General features: G+C 42.0%; 1 protein-coding gene and 1 non-coding gene across 2 annotated transcripts; both read right to left on the reverse strand.

The window, feature by feature from the left end:
* Nucleotides 1-262: 262 nt before the first annotated feature.
* ZBED3 (zinc finger BED-type containing 3) lies at nucleotides 263-14874 on the reverse strand. Its single transcript, XM_065940926.1, has 3 exons — nucleotides 14820-14874; nucleotides 2314-2428; nucleotides 263-1047 (listed from the first exon to the last, which is right to left on the reverse strand). Exon 3 carries the CDS (start codon nucleotides 1031-1033, stop codon nucleotides 407-409), a length of 627 nt encoding a protein of 208 aa, XP_065796998.1. The 5' UTR covers nucleotides 1034-1047; nucleotides 2314-2428; nucleotides 14820-14874; the 3' UTR covers nucleotides 263-406.
* On the reverse strand, nucleotides 10183-10319 carry LOC136172803 (small nucleolar RNA SNORA47). Its single transcript, XR_010664137.1, has one exon. It is a non-coding gene; the product is annotated as a small nucleolar RNA SNORA47 (small nucleolar RNA).
* Nucleotides 14875-16565: the final 1691 nt, after the last annotated feature.

Consider the following 16565-nt stretch of genomic DNA (forward strand, 5'->3'; position numbering starts at 1 on the left):
GTAAAAATGCTTGATCCTCATTTAAAGCACACTCTACCCTGGTTGCGGGCACATGGTGCGACAGTCCTTGGTGTATAAGGAAGTTTCGGTCCTTTCAAAATTACCAGCCACAGAATGGCCATGGCTCCAAGTGCTCTAGGTTCATGGGGCTGGTGGACTCTTTTTTCAAAGGCGGTCAGAGGAAAACCGCCGCTTGAGCGGATCCCACGACACGCCACCAGCAGAGGCCGCCGCCGGAAAGGACCACGAGCATGTTCTGGTTCTGCTTCTCAAGACCCTGCATTTGGCGATTTCAATTCGGCAGAGGGGTCAAGAGATCCCGCTCCCAGGTGAGGCTGAAGACGCCGCTCCGCTGGCCACACGAGGAATACCGCTGGTGGAGTTGGGGGGTGGGAGCGGCCAAAACCTACAGGAGGACCTTCGTGATGACGCAGCCGTCCCTGGGGTCCCCCTCGGGCTCGTCTTTGAGCAGGGGGGCCGGGGCCAAGGCGCCCTCGCGCCGGCTCACTTCCCGCTGCCGCGCCTGCAGCGCCTCCCTCTCGGCCTGCAGCTCCCGGCGCGCCTGGGCCGCCGCGCGCTCCTCCTCCTGCAGCGCCCGCCGCCTGCGCTCCAGCGCGCGCTCGCCCTGCTCCACGGCCGCCTCGCGCCGCGCCAGCTCCCGCTCGCGCAGGCTGCCCCGCACGGCCAGCGCGCCCATCTGCTCGAGCAGGCGCGCCCAGTCGCCCTCGGCGGCCGCGACGGGGCCAGGCGCGGCGGGTGGCGAGCGGCGGGCGGCGCTCTCCGCCAGCTCCCGCCGGTGCGCGCTCCTCAGGTGCTTCCACAGCGCCGGGGTGCTCGCGTGCCAGCCCGGGCCGCGGCCCACTTGCTCTCCGCACAGCCGGCAGGTGGCCCAGGGGCCCGCCGCGTGGCCGGGGCGCGCGGGAGCCAGGTGGAAGTACCCCCAGGCCTCGGAGTACGGCGCCCCGAGGCGGCCCGCAGCCGCGTCCGGCCCGCCGGTCTCTTCCATGGTCGCGGCCGGCTCTTCGCTCCTCATTCTTTAGGCAGCGCCTGCACCGAGGGAGACAGGATTAAGACGATTGCAAAATTACATGTGCAACCGGACAACCGCTCCAACACACCGCTTCTAGGACTCGATTTAACCTGTGAAGAAACCATGCCTTGTTCTCGCTACTGATAAAATCCTGTAGTTTGGATAGTCACGTGCATTTCTTTCTCTGTTCAGTTCAGTCGCTCAGTCGTGTCCGACTCTTTGTGACCCCATGGACTGCAGCACGCCAGGCTTCCCTGACCATCACCAACTCCTGGAGTTTACTCAAACTCATGTCCATCCAGTCGGTGATGCCATCCAACCATCTCATCCTCTATCATCCCCTTCTCCTCCTGCCTTCAATCTTTCCCAGCACCAGGGTCTTTTCCAATGAGTCAGTTCTTCGCATCAGGTGGCCAAATTATTGGAGTTTCAGCTTCAGCATCAGTCCTTCCAATGAATTTTCAGGATTGGTTTCCTTTAGGATGGACTGGTTGGATCTCCTTGCAGTCCAAGGGGCTCTCAGGGGTCTTCTCCAACACCACAGTTCAAAAGTATCAATTCTTCAGCGCTCTGCTTTCTTCATAGTCCACCTCTCACATCCATGCATGATTACTGGAAAAACCACAGCTTTGACTAACAGGCCTTTGTTGGCAAAGTAATGTCTCTGCTTTTTAATATGCTGTCTAGGTTGGTCACAGCTTTTCTTCCAAGGAGCAAGTGCCCTTGAGAAATACATCTTTCTCAGTATGCATGTTCATTTGTTTGTTTCAGCATGTTAATTACTCAGAAAAAAAAAATGTTGAAGATGCCTAGGCCTTCTTTCCATAACCAGGAGTCTTCGAAATTCACTGGATCCTTACCTAACAAGTACTGAAACTAAAATTGGAAAGCCAAGCTTCCCATAAGTTTAAAAAGTGCTTTATATATATATATATATATACATATAAGTTTTAACTAGTCTCTTTTATGCTCTTTAAAAGAAACTGACCTTCTTTTCCGAATAAAAGCCAAGGCTCCCTTTTGAATTCTCGCAGTGTTATGGAAGGAAGGAAGGAAGTGTTGAGGAAAAAGTTTTAGGAGTGAAAATTTTGTTTCTTAGACGTTAAGTGCTAGGACTGAGCAGCTTTTTAAAAAGCTTTCAGAGAAAACTGTTTTCAAGATAAAAATATCTTTCTTTTTTGTGATAAAAACCACGTGCTTATAAGAATATTGTCCTAAGAGTCATTAAAATGCACATCTCATTTAGAAAACAGCAATATACAAGGCAGCTTTCTAAACTTTACCTTCAATGAGGCAGTGGGCAGTCTCGGTCATTGCCTCAGGGTTTCCAGCCAACCCAAGTTCTCAGGTGGAAACACCGTAGTGTGACTTCTGATATCTCAAGAACCATCAGCTGTGCTAGGAGTAAATTCAGAAGACAGGCAGCCAGTAAAAGACATTCAATTAAACAGCCCTAAACGTAGACACTAGAAATACTAGCCAGTGCCATGACCTTCTGCTGGTCATTTCCCAACCCTCTCATAGTTGCTCCAGTCATAAAACAAATAAAATTAGTTCTCCGTGCTGCTTATCCCAACTAAATGGCCCTCCCTCTATATTTGCAAGATAAAAAGCTTGGTCAGTTCCTTTAATTAAGGAAGAAATAAATAATAGCTGTTTGCTTGGTCCAACAAATAGTTGTAGTTAAAGGGGTCCAAACACAACACAGTGCCTCCCATTGCAAGGTCTTTTCTATTAAGAAAGCATTTCCCAGTGTGATGACCTATCAAATAAGGAGGGAGATAGAAAAGGTGACATTTCTTTAAAAAAATAATTTCACAAAGGGTCAAATGTATGATTCTCAACAAATCTGCTTTGGAAGTTTAAAAAATGATAATGAGAACAACTTGGAGCTCTCCTGAGAACCTATTTCATGGGGGAAATTCAGGCCAGGTTGGGAGAATACTGGTCAGTGAGATGGCCGGTGCTCCTTCTGTCAGGTTTTGAACCAGCAGCAGTGGAGATGGTGAAGTTCCAGAATCTTTTATTAAAGGCAACTAGGGATGACTGAAGACAAAGATGAGAACAGAAAAAACAAGTTGATTAAAAAAAAAATTTTTTTTTTTTAACTGAAGGATACTTGCTTTACAGAATTTTGTTGTTTTCTGGGCTTCCCTGGTGGCTCAGATGGTAAGGCATCTGCTTGTAATGCGGGAGACCTGGGTTCAATCCCTGGGCTGGGAAGATCACCTGGAGAAGGAAATGGCAACCCACTCCAGTGCTCTTGCCTGGAAAATTCCATGGATGGATGAGCCTGGTAGGCTACAGTCCGTGGGGTCGTAAAGAGTCGGGCAAGACTGAGCAACTTCACTGGCTCACTGGTCAAACCTCTACATGAATCAGTCACAGGTATACATATACCCTCTCCCTTCTGAACCTCCCTCCCATCTCCCTCCCCACCCCTCTAGGTTGATGCAGAACCCCTTGTTTGAATTTCCTGAGCCATACGGCAAATTCCCGTTGGTTATCTATTTTACATATGGTGATGTAAGTTTCCATGTTACTCTTTCCACACATCTCACCCTCTCCTCCCCTCTCCCCATGTCCATAAGTCTATTCTCTAGGTTTGTTTCTCCACTGCTGTCCTGTAAATAAATTCTTCAGTACCATTTTTCTAGATTCTATATATATATGTGTTAGAATACAATATTTATCTTTCTCTTTCTGACTCACTTCACTCTGTATAATAGGTTCTAGGTTCATCAGCCTCATCAGAATTGACTCAAAAGTGTTCCTTTTTGTGGCTGAGTAATATTCCATTGTGTATATATACCACCACATCTTTATCCATTCACATGTAGATGGACATCTAGGTTGCTTACATGTTCTAGCTATTGTAAATAGTGCTGCAATGAACAATGGGATACATGTGTCTTTTTCAATTTTGGTTTCTTCAGGGTATATGCCTAGGAGTGGGATTGCTGGGTCATATGGTGGTTTTATTCCTAGTTTTTAAAGGAATCTCCATACTGTCTTTCATAGTGACTGTATCAATTTACAGTCCCACTAACAGTGCAAGAGCGTACCCTTTTCTCCACACCCTCTCTAACATTTATTGTTAGTAGATTTTTTGATGATGGCCATTCTGACCAGTGTGAGGTGATATCTCATTGTGGTTTTGATCTGCATTTCTCTTAATAATGAGCGATGTTGAGCATCTTTTCATGTGTTTGTTAGCCATCTGTATGTCTTCTTTGGAGAAATGTCTGTTTAGGTCTTTTTCCCACTTTTTGATTGGGTTGTTTGTTTTCCTGGCATTGAGTTGTATGAGCTGCTTGTATATTTTGGAAATTAATCCTTTGTCAGTTGTTTCTCTTGCTATTATTTTCTCCCATTCTGAGGGTTGTCTTTCCACCTTGCTTGTAATTTCCTTTGCTGTGCAAAAGCTGTTAAGTTTAATCAGGTCCCACTTGTTTACTTTTGTTTTTATTTCCATTACTCTAGGAGGTGGGTCATAGAGGATCTTGCTTTGATTTATGTCATCAAGTGTTCTGCCTATGTTTTCCTCTTAGAGTTTTATAGTTTTTGGCCTTACATTTAGACCTTTAATCGATTTTGAGTTTATCTTTGTGTACGATATTAGGACGTGTTCTCATTTCATTCCTTTACATGTAACTGTCCAGTTTTCCCAGCACTATTTATTGAAGAGGTTGTCTTTGCCCCATTGTATATTCTTGCCTCCTTTGTCAAAAATAAGATATGCATAGGTGTGTGGGTTTAATCTGTGGGCATTCTATCTTGTTCCATTGGTCTATGTTTATGCTTTTGTGCCAGTACCATACTGTGTTGATGACTGTAGCTTTGTAATATAAACCTGAAGTCAGGAAGATTGATTCCTTTAGCTCCATTCTTCTTTCTCAAGACTGCTTTGGCTATTCGGGGTCTTTTGTGTTTCCATATTAATTGTGAAATTTTTTGTTCTAGTTCTGTGAAAAATGCCACTGGTAATTTGATAGGGATCACATTGAATTTGTAGATTGCATTTGATAGTATAGTCATTTTCACAATATTGATTCTTCCTACCCAGGAACGCAGAATATCTCTCCATCTGTGTCATCTTTGATTTCTTTCATTAGTGTCTTATAATTTTCTGTGTGTAGTCTTTTGTCTCTTTAGGTAAGTTTATTCCTAGATATTTCTTTTTGTTGCAATGGTGAATGGGATTGATTCCTTAATTTCTCTTTCTGATTTTTTATTGTTAGTATATAGAAATGCAAGTGATTTCTGGTATTGATTTTGCATCCTGCAACTTTGCTAAATTCACTGATTAGTTCTAGTAATTTTTTGATACTATCTTTAGGGTTTTCTAGGTACAGTATCATGTCATCTGCAAACAGTGAGAGATTTACTTCTTCTTTTCTGATCTGGATTCTGTTATTTCTTTTTCTTCTCTGCTTGTTATAGCTATGACTTCCAGAACTATGTTGAATAATAGTGGTGAAAGTGGACACCCTTGTCTTGTTCCTGATCTTAGGGGAAATGCTTTCTATTTTTCACCATTGAGAATAATGTTTGCTGTAGGCTTATCATATATGGCCTTTACTGTGTTGAGGTAGGGTCCTTCTATGCCCATTTTTTGAAGAATTTTAATTATAAATAGGTGCTGAATTTTGTCAAAGGCTTTTTCTGCATCTATTGAGATTGTCATATGGTTTTTATTTTTCAATTTGTTAATACAGTATATCCCATTGATTGATTTGCATATTTTAAAGAATCCTTGCATCCTGGAATAAACCCAACTTGATCACAGTGTATGAGCTTTTTGATGTGTTGCTGAATTCTGTTTGCTAAAATTTTGTGAAGAATTTTTGCATCTATGTTCATCAGTGATATTGGCCTGTAGTTTTCTTTTTGTGTTGTCTTTGTCTGGTTTTGGTATCAGGGTGGCCTCATAGAATGAGTTTGGAAGTGTTCCTTCCTCTGCAATTTTTTGAAAAAGCTTTAGAAGGATGGCTTCTAAAACTTCTCCTGTGAAGCCATCTGGTCCTGGGCTTTTGTTTTTTGGGAGATTTTTGATCATAGCTTCAATTTCAGTGCTTGTAATTGGGTTGTTCATAATTTCTATTTCTTCCTGCTTCAGTCTTGGAAGATTGAACTTTTCTAAGAATCAGTCCATTTCTTCCAGGTTATTCATTTTATTGCCATATAGCTGTTCATAATAGTCTCTTATAATCCTTTGTATTTCTGCACTGTCTGTTGTAACCTCTCCTTTTTCATTTCTAATTTTGTTGATTTGATTCTTCTCTCTTTTTTCCTTGATGAGTCTGGCTAAAGGTTTGTCAATTTTGTTTATCTTCTCAAAGAACCAGCTGTTAGTTTTATTAATCTTTACTATTGTTTCTTTCATTTCTTTTTCATTTATTTCTGCTTGGATCTTTATGATTTCTTTCCTGCTACTAATTTTTGGGCTTTTTTGTTTTCTTTCTCCAGTTGCTTTAGGTGTAAAGTTAGGTTGTCTATTCAATGTTTTTCTTGTTTCTTGAGGTAAGATTGTATTGCCATAAACTTTCCTCTTAGGACTGCTTTTGCTACATCCCATAAGTTTTGGGTTGTTGTGTTTTCACTGTCATTTGTTTCTAGAAAATTTTTGATTTCCCTTTTGATTTCTTCAGTAACCTGTTGGTTATTTAGAAATGTGTTGTTTAATCTCATGTGTTTGTGTTTCTTATAGTTTTTTTCTTGTAATTGATATCTAGTCTCATAGCGTTGTGGTTGGAGAAGATGCCTGATATGATTTCAATTTTCTTAAGTTTACTGAGGCTTGATTTGTGACCCAGGATGTGGTCTATCCTGGAGAATGTTCCATGTGCACTTGAGAAGGTGTATTCTGCATTTAGATGGGATGTCCTGAAGACATCAATGAGATCCATCTCATTAATGTGTCATTCAAGACTTGTGTTTCCTTATTAATTTTCTGTTTTGATGATCTGTCCATTGCTGTGAGTGGGGTGTTAAAGTCTACTATTATTGTGTTACTGTCAACTTCTCCTTTTATGTTTGTTAGTGTTTGTCTTATGTATTGAGGTACTCCTATGTTGGGTGCATAGATATTTACAATTGTTATGTCTTCCTCTTGGATTGATCCCTGATCATTATGTAATGTCCTTCCTTATCTCTTGTAACTTCTTTATTTTAAGGTCTTTTTTTTCTGATATGAGGATTGCTACTCCAGCTTTCTTTTTCTTCATATTTGCATGAATATTTTTCCATCCTCTCACTTTCAGTCTATATGTGTCTTGAGGTCTGAAGTGGGTTTCTTGAACACAGCATATATATGGGTCTTGTTTTTGTATCCATTCAGCCAGTCTGTGTCTTTTGGTTGGAGCATTTAATCCATTTAAAGTAATTATTGATATATATGTTCCTATTGCCATTTTCTTAATTGTCTGGGGTTGATTTTGTAGATATTTTTTCTTCTCTTGTATTTCTTGACTATATAAGTCCATTTAACAGCTGTTGTAAAGCTGGTGTGGTGGTACTGAATTCTCTTAACTTTTGCTTGTCTGGAAAGCTTTTTATTTCTTCATCAATTTTGAATGAGATCCTTGCCAGGTACAGTAATCTTAGTTGTAGATTTCCCCCTTTCAGTACTTTATATATATCCTTCCATTCCCTTCAGGCCTGCAGAATTTCTGCTGAAAGATTAGCTGTTAAGCATATGGGGTTTCCCTTGTATGTCACTTGTTACTTCTCCCTTGCTGCTTTTCATATTCTTTCTTTGTGTTTAGTCTTTATTAGTTTGATTAGTATGTGTCTTGGCATGTTTCTCCTTGGGTTTGTGCCTCTTGGATTTGATTGATTGGATTTCATTCTTTTTACTCACATTATTCTGCTCTTCAGAAGTTATTTCCACCATTTTATCTTCCACTTCACTAATTGTTCTTCTGCTTCAGATATTCTGCTATTGATTCCTTCTAGAGTATTTTTAATTTCATTACTTGTGTTGTCTCTGCATGTTTATTCTTTAATTCTTCTATGTCTTTGTTAATTAATTCTTGCATTTTCTCCATTTTGTTTTCAAGGTTTTTGATCATCTTTACTATCATTATTCTGAATTATTTTTCAGGTAGTTTGCCTATTTCCTCTTCATTTATTTGGACTTCCGTGTTTCTAGTTTGTTCCTTCATTTGTGTAGTGTTTCTCTGCGTTTTCATTATTTTTTTTTAACTTACTACGTTTGAAGTCTCCTTTTCCCAGGCTTCAGGTTGAATTCTTTCTTCCTTTTGGTTTCTGCCCTCTAGGGTTGGTCCAGGGGTTTGTGTAAGCTTCCTATAGGGTGAGATTTGGGCTGAGTTTTTGTTTGTTGTTTTTCCTCTGATGGGCAAGGCTGAGTGAGGGGGTAATCCTGTCTGCTGGTGATCTGGTTTGTATTGTTGTTTGTTGTTTAGATGAGGTGTCCTGCACAGGGTGCTACTAGTGATTGGGTGATGCTGGGTCTTATATTCAAGTGGCTTCCTTTGTGTGAGTTCTCACTATTTGGAGAAGGAAATGGCAACCCACTCCAGTGTTTTTGCCTGGAGAATCCCAGGGACAGAGAGGCCTGCAGGGCTGCCATCTATGGGGTCGCACAGAGTCGGACACGACTGATGCGACTTAGCAGCAGCAGCAGCAGGGTTAGTTCTCTGATAGTGTAGGGTCTTGGAGTCCGTGCTCCCACTCCAAAGGCTCTGGGCTTGAGCTCCGGATCTGGATCTGATTCCACAGCTGCTTGGCTCCCTGCCTCTGCTGTCCCAGCTCATTCATCCTTGAACTTCTTCACAGCAGAAACTAACAAATGAAATCCCTGGAGGCAGCTGGGGCCCGCATAGACCGGGGTGTGGAGGTCGGCTGGCTCAGCAGAGCATGCGCACTGTGGAGGCCAGCACAATGGCGTCCCCGGCCACACCCAGGCCGCGCAGCCCAGCAATCAACCCCGCGGCGCCACAGGTTGCTTTAATAATAGTATTTATCGAAGCTTTTAATTCAGTTGCTTGTTACAGATGTAGTATAGTTTTCTAAGTCTCATTTGTTTTTTTCCCCACCAAATAATTCCTCTGAGATTAGGCAGGATATTTAACGTAAAAACCAAAAACAAATTTACCAGAATCATCAAAAAAGGTAAGTACCAGGCCTCTTTTAACAAGAGAAATATCTATTCACATATCTTCTGATATAATAGGCATTGATTTGAATAGGACAATTAGTATAAAAAGTCTTAAGAAACTAAAGGCTAAATTTCCCTCAAGAGATTTACTAAACCACTAAACCCCCAAAGCTGGAGCAGTGGGATGAGAAGGGGAGTTACAGACCCGCTTTGAGAGTAACTTTTTTAATGTCAGTAAACATTATGTTTAGTAAACAGAGCCAGATTTTAGTTTTAGAGATTTTTTTTTTTTTTGGTAATCTAACTTTACCTAAACTTTTTTCTACATTTCTTTTTTTAGAATTTCATTTCTTCTAAATTAGAATCTTATCTTTCCAAAGTATACCACCTTTTTTACTCTTAGAAATGCACAAAAGTGGAGATAATAGAAAATAGTAGTACTATGAGTCCCTGGTGGCTTAGCTGGTAAAGAATCTGTCTGCAAGGCAGAAGACCTGGGTTTGATCCCTGGGTTGGGAAGATCCCCTGGAGAAGGGAAAGGCTATCCACTGCAGTATTCTGGCCTAGAGAATTCCATGGACTATACAATCCATGGGGTCACAAAAGGTCGGACACGACTGAGTGACTTTCACCATGAGTCCCTATATTTACTTTATAGATCAAGAGGCTTAAAGTTTTTGTATAGTATCAACTATTGCTTTGCATTCTTGAGATTGCATGCTTTCTTGAGATAGGGGTTGAAAATGGTACGTAAGCTTCAGATTCTCATACCTGTGCCGAAGTCTGAGAGTTATTATTACTGATGTGCCCCTGCAAGTGCCAGAGGTGGCCAATTACTGTCACGCTTTATCTCCCTACAAGATGTCTCTGGGCTTCTTCCAAATCTGGGGTGCCTAGAGGAGTGCCACATGCAGGAGTGCCGTCAGTTCTAAGAGGTAAAGTGGAAACAGGGGTCAGAAGCATGACTTTTGATGACTTAACCCTCTGGATTTAGTGGAGTGCTTATCTGAGCCAGGGACAAGCAAAACCACAAGTGTCGGCCAGCACAGCGCTGCCCCTCCGAGGGCGGCAGAGGGGCCTCCTCTGCCTCTGCAGGCCTTCGCTCTCGGAGGTCTCAGCCGGTGGAAGGCAGCACGGTTCGGAACTGCCTCACCTTCTCATCCTCCGACACCAGCTACGTTCCCTCTCCAAAGGGTGTTCTTTTAACACTCAGTCTCTAAAGAGTGACCAGCAGTAACTGTAGCCACCAACCATTCCTAGGAGAGCCTTCCTAGCTCTGCCATGCCAGCCTTGGGCTCATTTCAACCATCCCTACAGGGCAGAGGGAGAGACACTCCCATCAGCTGGGCTTGGAAGAGAAGTCTTAGAATCTTCAGCCACAAGCATAATACACCAAGAGCTCTTACAAGCTGGGAAGAAACAGACAAGCCAGCTGAAAAATGGGCCAGAGATGTGAGTGACTCTAGAGCAAAATCAGATGGCCAGGAAATTTGTGAAAAGATGCACAATGTCACTTACGTTAAGTCTGTTGTTAGATCCCTCACACTAACACAAATGAAGAGGTGTTTCAGCCAAAGCCAGAAGAGAGGCTGAGAAAAGAGCATGCTCATGCGCTCCTAGTGGAGATGGGAAGGCTTTTAGGAAAAGCAGTCTGCAATTTCTGTTAATTAAAAACACATATAATCAGGGATCCAACTCCTGGGAATCTGCTCTGTATAACTAAAAAGGACCAAAGGAGTTTGTCAGAGTTGTTTAGAATGGCTAAAGACTGGAATCAAAGGAATGCCTATCGGCAGGAGAATGGCTGGGTAAATAATGTATAGTCACCCTGTGGAATATTATGCCACCATTAAAAAGACTGGATTGGAGCTCTGCCAGAGAGATTTCTGGAATAATGTTTCAGGAAGAAAAGCAACATGCAGAAAAATGTGTACAATATGATCTTGTATTAAATAATAAGTAGATCTGTGTAGGATATACAGATTAAAGATTTCTTATATATATGAAGAAAAATAAGGAGACACACGATGGGTTGAGGGGGTAGCAGCTGATGTGAAAGGAGAAGGGGAAGAAGTAAAGACAAGGGCGCTCAGGAAGCGTGCAGGTGGTCGTGTGTCCATTTAGGCAGAGTTATGCATATGGCAGAGTCTATATTTATATTTATGTATAAATAATAATTGTATAAAACAATCCTCAAGCGTGTGAGTCAGGCAGGCCTGGGTAGCCTTAACTCTGCAGGCTGGAGGAGACAGTCCCGTGGGGTATAGTGTGCTGCCATCTGGCCCTGGAGGGGTCCCAGTGTGTGAGCTAGCTTCAAGCGGGTAGTTCGCTGTCCCCTACCTGGGCAAAAGGAGATTCTTTTATCCAGAGAATGGGGGGTGCCATGGGAGGGCACCCACCTCACTCATCTCCCCGGCAGAGGGCAGGCACTCAGGGGACACTGCGTTAAACAAAAGGAGCCTGATCTTGTGCTTCTTAGCCCCAGCTCACGTGAGTCCTCCATCTCCCCATCTGTCAGGGGAAATGGTGAGATTAGCTGCCCCTAATAAACAGGTGGCTGAAATCAGATAATGCAAGTGATGTCACTACTGGACTCACCAGTGCTCGTATCATTTCAAAGTATAAACAAAAGGAAGCTCCCAGTATTTATTGCTCACACATGCTCACCTGAAGATCTTAATGGCTAAAAGGCAGTGCTGTTTTTCTCTTTAACATTTTGTATACAATAGAGGAGATAGTTTAAGAAGAATTCTGAGGATTTTTTTTTTAAATACAAAAGGCAAATTAAAAATAATCATAGACCCATTTCCCCATCATCAACCAAATTTATTTTCAGTTCCTCAGTTGATCTTCCTGCAAAATAGAAAAGTAGAAGATAATATAGAAAAGTAGAAGATAATATAGCAAGGTAGAAGATAATATAGGAAGGCCTAGTTCACAGGAGTCCTGTGATATGCATTTCTTCCTTACTTACTCCTTACTTCCTTACTTACTCCCAAAACCAAATACCTATTAATTGATATGGTTAGGTAAAAAGAAGAAAATGAAAATTTAAAAGTTCTCTTCGTTTTTCCTAAACAATTTTTAAACTATCAGAAATATGCCAGTGACAGTGATTGTTTGACTTAGGTCCAGTCACTCCATCCACTCTTTCATTCAAACTCTTCTTGTGTACCTGCTCAGGGCCAGGCATGTGCTTGCCACCCAGGATGCCAAGGGGAGAACCACATAGTCCCTGCTCTCCAGAAGCCTGCCATCTGCTGAGGAGAGATGCTTCAACATGCTAACGCCCATGATAAAGGTCAGAGCAGTGTTCACTCATGAGGACTGGGGAGGGGTGGGTTTGGGACCCTAACACAAACGTTCATGCCAGCACCCCTGCTTAAACATCCTTTCCCTACCTTGCCCAGGGTACAATAGTTACTAAAACACATCACCAGAGAGCTGAATCTAAAAAATAAAGCTGCAGTTCTTTAGTTGTATAATCTGGCTTCCAAGCTCATATTTTAAATAAAATTTCTTCAAGCTAAATAAAAGTTCTGCTAGTATGAAATTAACAGTGGAAATTTTTGAATCCAATTTCAGGCAGGAAAAAAAAAAACTGGAAAAAAGAGTAGACTTTAGTTATTTTATGAAAAAGGAAAAAGTAGTGTTGGTGGTATGATGCTTCTGAATTCTCCTTTGATGAGTTTTCATTCTATTATCTATTAATTGGAAGGGTGATGTCTAAGCTGGTGGAAGATAAGACATTTGTGTTAATTACCTCTGCGTTTGATGGTCTCTGAAGAAGTTGTATTCTTTTAATAACTTATGAGATTAAAACCCAGATTTCTCAGTATGATCTCCCAGAATACCAATATAGAGAATAAGGGAAGAGATCAGAACCTGGATGAATAGTTTGTGTAAATAATGGTGTAAATACACCATGAATGACTATAACATTGAGAATCATCCCGTAAGCCACCCACGTTAATTTTATTATTTTATACTTAAGCTTTATACATACAAAATATCAGGCAAGCCAAAGGTCAAAGAACCAGGCAATGTTCTCAAAAGAAAATAACAGATGAATTAAAGCTCTGCTTGTCCATCCAGGGTTAATCACTTTAGGCGGATTAATCCAGCAGAGTTATAAACAAGTATGTGTAGGTTGAGCCTGGCTGGATCTTAGGTGAGAAATTCACTCTAATGTGAAAGCCACACAGACTTGTGTGGAAACACTAAAAACATTTTTATCCACCAGTAACTTTAATCAAAGCAGAATATAATAATTAATACAAATAATTACCTATGACAACTGACATATCAAGGAAACCACAATTAATCTGTTACCTGTCCATCTCTGTTGAAATATTAATTTACTACCATGTATTAATCTATTTATAAACATATCCAGACAATTAGAAAAATTAGGCTGTAGTCAGCAGGCTGAAGGCTTAAATGAATTAAAAATGCTTCCAAACTATAAAGGATGGATATATTGGTTATGGAATTAAGTGAAAAAGTTTAGAAAAATGTTACACACGGAGTGTAAAAACTGTACGGACCCACAACTAATTAACTGGTATATAGAGATATTGTCTCAATGTCATAAACGAAAATCTGAGATATCTCTACCATTAGCTAAAAGGCTAAGCAACACTATTAATGAGTTTTTTAAATGAAAATCTTCCCTAAAATGGACCTTCATTTCAGGCCTACATTACTTTATTTAATACATTTGTTCCTAAAAAGAAGGGTGCTGATCCATTTTAATCTTGTAAAATGCATAATTTAAATGAATTAGAGGGATGTTAATGCTGTCTTACTTTCAAGATCTTTGTAACACAAAAAGATTTTAATTACCTGGTTTTGGCTCCTGACTTTTGCATACTCTATTGTATACTTTTTCATTGTCAGCTGCCTCAAGCTATTTTTAGTCCAAAAAAGTATATAAACAATTACATTAATGAAAAGTGCACCAAATGATTACCCTAATTATGGCAATTTATCAAGCTAATTTCTACAACAGTTTCTCTTAAAAACCATTATCTTTGTAGTCTTGGCTAATTGGAAGTTCTCATGGTGGCAGGTACTTATTTTTTTCTTTCAAGGAGGGAAAAATAACTTTGGTAAACTTCGAGCATTAGGTTAGCATAAGTGATTAGAGCAAACTGCTCCTGTCTGTTCCGAAAGATCAGAAATCCCTTTGTTTGAGCACGGTAGGGACCGGGGTCTTTGTCTGAGCATCTGGCTTGCATTCAGTTTCTCGCCAAATTGGGAAGAAAGTCTCAATTAGAGAAAGGGCCCACTTTTTGTCCTGACTACAATTAGGCAACTTTAATGAGGGGAGAGCACATTATTTTCGATATTCCTAAATAACTTTTTTTTGGACGAGAGATGGCAGAGAAGGAGCCAAACGAGGTGCACAAAGAAACTGCACGAGGCCTCTACGCAGAATCCCGGGTCCAAACGCATCTTTCGCGACGAGGACGACCCGACCGCGGCGGAGCGCATGCGGCCCCCGGCGCGCCCGGTGTCCGAGCGCCGGTGGCCCCCGGGCCCGGTGTGGTCCCCAGGTCCATTCTCCAGCCGGCAGGCCGGGGGAGCCCCCCGCCTCGCCCCCGCCGCGGGAGTCCCCGTCTCCCCGCGGGCGCGCGCCGCGGCGATCTCGCCGCCCACACTCACCCCATCACCTCGGGAGCGGGCGGTGGGCCGGGAGGCCGGGTGGCAGAGCCCCTCCGGCCCCTCGCAGACATGTCGTCCTGTGCGGAAACCTCGCGCGGCCCCCTTAAAGACACAGCGCTCCGTTCGGGAGCCCGGGCTGGGAAGGGGCGTGGGACAGGACCTGTCGTTGGAAGGGCTGGGAAACCACTCCCAGACCGTCCAAGTCCACCAGCGACAGACTTGTGTTTGCCCGGGTTTAAAAAGGATGTAGTAGGTTAGTGATTTTTTTACAAGTATAATTACACTTTTATATCTTTATATTCATCTTCCAAGACCTGGGTTCCTGGGCTTGAGTCTCTGAGTGTAATTTTCATCCTTTCAGGTTCAAGGTGTGTGATGCCACAAGATGTCAGAAGAAATGCCCTGAACTAAAGTCTGGACAGATAAAGGTAGGGCTCACTGGTGTTCACGAAAGCCTAGTAATGTTAGCGTGGTGTATCAGTCAGTTTTTGGTGGATTGTGCTGAGGTAACAAACAACCCCTACAGCTCAGTGATTTACAAAAACAAAGATACATTTCTCAATCAACTTACATCTGCTGCAGGCAGCTTTGGCTCTACCCCACCCCTGTTTTGGCTTCCAGGCTCCAGGTTGAAAGATCAGCTTGTGGGGGGTCATGCTCTTGGTATGCTGGAAACCACCTTGAGGGAGGAGACGTCCTAATTTGTGGTGTTTGCTATTTCCATGATGTAAATACTCACAACCATGAAGGACTTCGGGTTACTAATGGTTTAACAAGTGGCTTGCCAAGTTTCTGGAAGTGTAACAATCGGCTCTTATAAACCACTGGCGCGTGCTGCTCCTAAAACTGAAAACAGTTCACATTCCACATACCTCAGTTCCGCTGGCTTCAGTTCTACTCACATTCTGTCCACCAAAGCAAGTAACTTGACAAAGCCTCTCAGTGGGGCCAGAAGGTATATTTCTCTTATAAAGAAGACTTGCCAGTCACGTGACAATGGGCAGAGATTGTATCGTACTTTTAAGAGAAGTTGAGTAAATAACTAACCCTGAATATTCATTGGAAGGACTGTTGCTGAAGCTTCAATACCTTGGCCACCTAATGTGAAGAGCCAGCTCATTGGAAAAGATTCTGATGCTGGGAAAGATTGAGGGCAAGAGGGGAAGGGGGCGGCAGAGGATGAGACAGTTAGGTAGCATCACCAACTCAATGGACAGGAATTTGACCCCCAACTCTAGGAAATAGTGGAGGACAGAGGAGCCTGGTGTGCTGTAGTCCATGGGGTCACACAAAGTCAGACACGACTTAGCAACTCAACTACAACAAATTACTGGTTACAATAATACAATCCATTTTACATACTTTGGTTCAAGTAATTTTTTAAAACCTCATTATTTCCGTAAACCAGAGTTTATTAACAATCCATTAATAGGATTTCTCCTTACCATTCCAAGAATGGTGTCAGAAGAAGAAACTGGTTGGATGTCTTCAAGGGGATAATTTGCAATGTGAAGATTAGCTATTAGGTTACTACTTTTCTTTTCTCCCAAAAGATGGCCATACTTACCACTGTGGACATCTGATTAAAATAATGATTGCTGGTATAAGTGAATCAGATCAAAGGTTATCTCTTATTCATCATTTAATTAATTAATCACAAAATTTAATTACTTACAAAGCTTATTGTACCTGATGATCCTTTTAATAAGAGATCTTATCACTTTGAATACCTTAAAAATCCATTTG

The sequence above is a fragment of the Muntiacus reevesi genome, chromosome 7 (assembly GCF_963930625.1).
Source record: "Muntiacus reevesi chromosome 7, mMunRee1.1, whole genome shotgun sequence".
Lineage (NCBI taxonomy): Eukaryota > Metazoa > Chordata > Mammalia > Artiodactyla > Cervidae > Muntiacus > Muntiacus reevesi.

Bases quoted from the DNA above. Each gene is read 5' to 3' on its own strand.
- ZBED3 (XM_065940926.1), bottom strand. From the start codon at position 1,033: ATGAGGAGCGAAGAGCCGGCCGCGACCATGGAAGAGACCGGCGGGCCG.